The sequence below is a fragment of the Periophthalmus magnuspinnatus genome, chromosome 6 (genome assembly GCF_009829125.3).
Source record: "Periophthalmus magnuspinnatus isolate fPerMag1 chromosome 6, fPerMag1.2.pri, whole genome shotgun sequence".
NCBI lineage: Eukaryota > Metazoa > Chordata > Actinopteri > Gobiiformes > Gobiidae > Periophthalmus > Periophthalmus magnuspinnatus.
The window spans coordinates 30,874,880-30,881,888 of record NC_047131.1 but is presented as its reverse complement, the minus strand read 5'-3'; the positions used below and the strand labels follow the sequence as shown (position 1 = coordinate 30,881,888).

Here is a 7,009-nt window from a genome sequence, read left to right as displayed (position 1 = left end):
CTAGAGTAGAGTCTAGTGCAGAGTCTAGGTTAAGATTGTATTAATTTTTATATTACTAAAAGTTCGGAGTTAAACATTCGATAGACAAACAAAAATTAAGTCGAACACGGTGAGTGTTTTTTAATCCTCACAGACTGAGATGTGGTTTAACCAAAATGACCAGAACAAAGCTGTGATATCTGACCCCTGCTGCATGATGGGAAACAGAACATTGTGCACCTTTGTAATAAAGTAATCAAAGTATTACATTTATATATTTTCCATAGGCCACAGTCTCGTGGCACGTGGGACATTAAACCTTCTTCTAAACCTCTGAGCTGAATAATGAGCCTAAGGTTTGCGTCGTGTATGTGCCACATTTTAAACTCCACTCTTTGCTTATAAACTTAAAATGTTACATGTTAAATGTTTAGCTGCTCTGGTCAGATGCGCTTCAGTCTAGACTCACTGTGGAGCAGAGGACACGGTGCTGGTGCTGGTGGTTGTGGTTAGAAGGCGGAGGACAGATGAGGAGAGGAGGGGCAAACTCTGGCCTGCGCTGGGGGGGAATCAAACTCAAACTTCCCTGAATGACGCGCATGGCTGACGCTGCTCCTCCCCGTTAGCGCAACTTTTCACTTCTACAACTTTTGCGCTGATGTCTCGACTATTTCACCCCTGAATGAAGCTCTTAACAGCACCACAGGACAAAGGCACGCTTCGGACATGAAAGTTTTAACCGGGTAGAGACTCATCTTTCCCCCAACTGCATCATGAAACAACTGCAGCGGTTCACAGTGTGGGCGGTGGTGGTCTTCTGCTGCCTTTTCGAGGTAAGGTACAAGAGCTGTAAGGTGCTTCAACTGTGGGAAAAACACACGGTCTGTGTTTTAAATAGGAAATATTACGGCAGATAAAGAAGTTGACAAAAGACGCGCGGATGTGAGCAGCCATTACGCACCTGTTACGCACGTAGCGCCCCCCTGGCTCCCGTGGAACTCGCCATAAGTCACCTTTAGTTTAATAAAAAGAGCTCATGGATGGACTTAAACTGCGCGTAATGGTTGCTGGAGGAGTCAGAGTTTGGGGGAATAAAACAGCCTACAGACCGACTCCTCCAGAAAGATTTACGCACAGTTTAAGTCTAAGTTTGAAGGAATAAAAGAGCTTTTAGACGGACTTAAACTGTGCGTAATTCTTTCTGGAGTTATCAAAGTTTGCGGGAATAAAACAGTTGTTAGATAGACTTAAACTGTGCGTAACTGTTTGTGGAAGAATCAAAGTTTGGGGGAATAAAAGAGCGTTTAGACAGACTTAAACTGTGCGTAATGGTTGCTGGAGGAGTCAGAGTTTGGGGGGAATAAAACAGCTCACAGACCGACTCCTCCAGAAAGATTTACGCACAGTTTAAGTCTAAGTTTGAAGGAATAAAAGAGCTTTTAGATGGACTTAAACTGTGCGTAATTCTTTCTGGAGTTATCAAAGTTTGCGGGAATAAAACAGTTGTTAGATAGACTTAAACTGTGCGCAACTGTTTGTGGAAGAATCAAAGTTTGGGGGAATAAAAGAGCTTTTAGACAGACTTAAACTGTGCGTAAATGCTTCTGGAGGAGTCAGTCTGTGAGCTGTTTTATTCCCCCAAAACTTTGACTCCTCCAGAAACATTTACGCACAGTTTAAGTCTAAGTTTGGAGGAATAAAAGAGCTTTTAGATGGACTTAAACTGTGCGTAATAGTTGCTGGAGGAGTCAAAGTTTGTGGGAATAAAACAGTTTAATGCCTTAAACTGTGCATAATTGTTTCTAAGGCTCTCACAGTGGTTTATTTTGATAATAGTTATAAAAGTGTAGCTTGGAATAAACCGATTTTCCAGTCACATTTGAACCATTTTCAAACTTGGTTCAGTTTGAAGGTGGCTCGTTATTTATTTTGTTGTAGCCTATGCAAAACCCAAAAAGAACTCATTGTAAACTGTTTTTTTTTTCTGTTTTTCACTGTTGATTTTCTGACTTTCTGTTGGTTAAATCATTTCACATGTTCAGCCCTAAGAGTCTTTACAAAAATAATGAAATAATTGGTCTGTTCAGTTCAATTTATTTTGTAAAGTTTCACAGTTACATCAAGATAATTTAGGTCTACGCTTTTGTTCCATCACCAAAAAAAACAAAAACGATGTGGTTCTTTAACACAATCCTTCAAAAGTTTTACCCGCGTTGCTATGGTTACCCCATTTAAAAAAAAAACCCTCGCTTAATCCACTACACCGTGAAGCATTTCTTGAGTGACACGGAGTCGACTCCACTTCTCCAGGTCAGCGAGCCGCGACCCGAGCCTCATTGTGAAACGTGTTAACTATGCGTCCCATTTGAAGTGAGCGTGTTTCTGAGATAAGCCTCCAGCTCCTCACACACCTGTCCTCGTCCCACCGGTCGGACGCAGAGACAGAGGTGCAGAGGTTGAGAATGGCATGTGCGGATGTGTGTGGCCGGTACAAAAGGGTCACGAATGGAATGAGGAGCAGTGCGGTCCTTGTCCCTCTGCGGCTCCGCGCTCTGTTGTCACTGGTTAAAATATCACTGGAGATAATCATTATTTTGCATTAACCCAAGAGTAATCCGCGAGTATTCCATAGTTTTTTCCCGCATTCTGGTAAAAGTAAAGGTCCTATATTACGCAAAACAGATTTAAGTCGTGTTATAATGTTGTTATCGCATCAAAAACAGACCTGGAGTTGTGTTTTGTTTCATTCGCACACGTTTGTCTACATCAAAACGCTCTGTTCCACCTTGTGATGTCATGAAGTGGTTGTTTGTTTGTTTGTTTTTAACTTAACAGCTCCTTTTACCTTTAGCTCAGTTGAGATAAGTGGCAATTCCAGAGCTGAAATGATCCAAATGATTCTAGAAATGAAGGTGTGTGGAGTTTAAAAACACAACGGAGCACTTCCTGTATCACCACACGATGACATCACAAGGTGGAACGGAGTGTTTTCTGTGTGAGAGAAGAACTCAGGCTAAATATGCAGGTCTGTTTGTGATGAGGAAATAACATAATAATTGTAATATAGATCAGAAATAAGTTTAATATCAGTTTCCTGTTTGGTGACGTCACTAAACAGTCGTACTTGTGTCTGACAGAATCACCTCTGGTCGTTTAGTCGTTTTATTTTAGTCGTATTTTCAGTGTAAAATCGGAATAAATCCAGTTTGACAGGGACAGACGAGTGAGTGAGGGTCTCGTTGGATCCGTGTGTTTCAGGTTGTGTTTAGAGTCTTGGTTTGGTCCTGGTTTTGGCCCAGTTTAAATCTTAGGATAGACTTTGTTTGGTTCTGTTCTAGTCCTGTTCTAGTCCTGGTCTAGTCCTGGTCTAGTCCTGGTCTAGTCCTGGTCTAGTCCTGGTCTAGTCTTGGTATAGTCCTCTTCTAGTCCTCTTCTAGTCCTCTTCTAGTCCTCTTCTAGTCCTCTTCTAGTCCTCTTCTAGTCCTCTTCTAGTCCTCTTCTAGTCCTCTTCTAGTCCTCTTCTAGTCCTCTTCTAGTCCTCTTCTAGTCCTCTTCTAGTCCTCTTCTAGTCCTCTTCTAGTCCTGGTTTAGTCCTGGTTTAGTCCTGGTTTAGTCCTGTTTTAGTCCTGTTTTAGTCCTGGTTTAGTCCTGGTTTAGTCTTGCTCTAGTCTCGGTCTAGTCTCTGTCCAGTCTTGATCTAGTCCTAGTCTAGTCTTGGTTTGGTCCTGCTTTAGTCCTGGTTGAGTCCTGTTCTAGTCTTGGTCCAGTTTTGGTCTAGTCTTGGTTTGGTCCTGGTTTAGTCCTGGTTGAGTCCTGTTCTAGTCCTGGTCCAGTCTCGGTCCAGTCTCGGTCCAGTCCTGGTTTAGTCCTGTTCTAGTCTCGGTCCAGTCTCAGTCCAGTCTCGCTGTAGTTTCATGTTTTCATGTTTCCTGTGGTAAATGTTTTAAAGTTTTTATCAAAATATTTATTTATTTATTTCTTGTCCGTTGATATTTTCCGTTATCAAGATTTTCAAGTGTTTGGACAAATTGTCACATGATCAAAATCGTCTTTCCTGATTGGACGTCTCTGTGCGTCGTCAGAACGTGTCGCCTCAGAAACACCGAGCTCTTTGTCAAACTTATTATCAACAAGTTTTTCAATAAGAGGAAGCTACGGTAAAAAAAACAAACCTGTGAACAAACCAGCTCAATTTAAAACAACAACTTAACACGTACAACACACACGCCTCGAGCAAAAGTATTAAAGTAACCGTTTAAAAATGTACTTAAAGAGTAAAAAGTAAAAGTATTTTGTTCGTTTTTTAGCTTTAATCCCCTTCACTTTTTACCTTTTTAGTTCTTTTTTGTGTCAGTTTTAGTTAGTGGTGGTAAAAGTAAGGTAGTTTTGTGAAGTAAAAGTACAAATATCGGGACAAAAAAAACCCAAACCTCAAGTAAAAGTCAAAGTATTAAAGTAACCGTTTAAAAATGTACTTAAAGAGTAAAAAGTAAAAGTTTTTCGTGCAGATTTTAAGTCGTATAAAGTTTCAAATGTAGAGATTTTGATAAAGATTTGAGCTGAGTTTTGTTCAATGGAAACAAATAAATTGATTGTTTTTTGTTTGTCTTTTTTACCTTTTTAGTTTTCTTTTTTGTTTTTAGTGTCAGTTTTATTCAATGATGGAAAAAGTACTCGATTTTTGTGCAGTAACATTTTAATTTCCCTCATAACGACGAAAACTCTGAGCTCATTTTATTTACATAAGCGTCAGGTTTTGGGGGGAAAATGGCCGCCGTTCCCAGAGCTTCCTTGTTGCGGTGATGTGCGTCCGTCGCCTGCGTCGCCTTTATCTTAAACGGGAAGAACATTTTTAAACAAACACAAACTTTTAGCTAAACTTCTGTCTGCGTTTCATATAAATTTAACCATTATCGTGATTTTTCTGGCAGGATTTAAGAGTTTTGTAGCTTTACGTGCTTTTAATTTACACTTAAAAATAGGCGTTTCTGATTATTAGCTGACTCTGTGTTCACCTTCCCCCTGACTCCGCCCACAGTCCTGCACTTACAAATATTCAAACACGTAGCTGAAATAAAAACACAGTCATTGAAAATCAGCTCGTTACGAAAGTGCAGAGGCAGATAAAAATATATTAATAAAAAACGGGAAGATTGTTTATTATTTTTAGACCAATGGTTGCTCTCAAAGGGCAAGATGTAAATGTAAAACAGTATAAATGTAATGTAAAATAAATCTAACTATTCTTTAATCTTGTTATTTATTCACCGTTTCACCGTCAAATTACAAATATTGCATATGATTTTGCGTAGATATGAAAAAATTGCTGTGTAACTGTGTATTTCATGATAAACTGATATTTTAAGACAGTCAGACCTTTTTAATTTACCTTGTCGCGGCCACTTAAAATGACATGGCGGGCCACATTTGGCACGCGGGCCTTGCGTTTGACACGTGTTTTAGATCATTTTTCCAGTTTATGTGTTGTATTATAAGATTTTACATATTTACTGAGAATTTTTAAGGTCTCTGTCCCCTTTTATAAGCTTTAAATCCGACATATTGTGCTTATGTCGCTCTATAGCTGTAATTTATGACGCCTGTGGATCATTATGTTAGAATTTACACATTTTAAATCACAATATTCATCTAAAACGACTTAATAAAACCTGCAGTGTCCAATGGAAGCTGACATCTACTTAAAAAAGTTGGCAACGGCGACGGATAGCTGCACATTACACTAGCGAGAAGCAGATTTTTGTTTTAATTTGAACCAAAATGACTACGAAACGCTGCTGGAATCCTTTGTGTATCATTTTGTTTTACTTTGTTCTCCAGTTTTATTTAGTTAATCAATAAGTTCAGAGCGGTGGCGGTGAAAACGGGGGTTGATCGGCAACATGGCGTCTTCGAAATAATGTTCAAACATCCACAAAACGCTCCAAAAAACACCTCGGAGAAGCAAAATGAGAAAGAAACAAGAGCGTTGACGTGCCGATTTTGCATAATAGACTCGCTTTAATAGTCAAATATCTTCACCGTAAAAACTAAACCAAACAAACACGACACATTTCCATTTTAGGAATGTGTCAAACTACGAATGACGTCCGCCGTTTGTCCCGTAGACGCAGATTTGTGAGCGAGCGTTCTCTGCTGTAAATGCCACCGTCTTGCATCGCGTTATTATTTTGAAAAAGTCACAAATCAAACCCCTCTTTTGTGGAATCCTGCCCCGTCCGCCCCGTCCGCCCACTCCCGACCCCCTTCAGTGTCACATACGACGTTTCAGATTTACTCCGTCCCCTTAAAAGCCCTTAGCCGTCCCCCCGTGTGTGTGCGTGTGTGTCTGGACGCTTATCGTGTTGAAATGCGTCCTACAAAGAGTCACAGTTCCTCACTCCATGTAAATGAGCCCCAGACTGTCCACTTCTACTCAAAGGCTTTATTGTGAACGCACAGCCGTGTTTTTATCTGTAACATCTGCGTGCGACATGACCAGCAGCGAGATACACATTTTATAGACGATTTAATCTGTATAATTTGACTTAACAAGGTTTTAATAACACCACAGTGCGTTTGTATATCAGTGAGCACATTTCAAGTTTGTTCTTGCTGTGGAGTATTGTAAGATGGAGTTTGTTTTGAGGTCCAGGAGAGGCCAGGTGCAGACGAGGCCACGTTTCACACAGGTGGAGCTTTGTTTTAAACCGACGTGGTGCTTTTGGGTAATTACTTTGTGAAGATTTGTCAAAGCGGGTCGGACGGTCGGACATTCTGACGTCTTTCTTTGTCGTTTATCATTTTAGGTTTTTAGTTTTTTGCTGTTTAAGGTCAGTTTTAGTCAGTAGTGGGAAAATAAAGTGGTTTTGTGAAGTGAAAAGTACAAATACCGGGGCAAAAAAACTCCAAAAATCTCAAGTAAAAGTCAAAAAATCACTTGCAAAAAATACATTTAAGTAAAAGTATTAAAGCACCTGATTAAAAATGTACTTAAAGAGTAAAAAGTAAAAGATTTTGTTTGTTTTTTTTA

General features: G+C 39.8%; 1 protein-coding gene across 1 annotated transcript in view; it reads left to right on the top strand.

Annotated features, from left to right (window-relative positions):
- Window positions 1–601: 601 nt before the first annotated feature.
- ptprjb.1 (protein tyrosine phosphatase receptor type Jb, tandem duplicate 1) overlaps window positions 602–7,009 on the top strand; it is a 52,165-nt gene continuing 45,757 nt past the window's right edge. Inside the window, exon 1 of the mRNA XM_055222544.1 lies at window positions 602–812. Coding sequence (XP_055078519.1) covers window positions 753–812 — 60 coding nt within the window. The 5' untranslated portion in view covers window positions 602–752. The remainder of the gene's footprint in view (window positions 813–7,009) is intronic.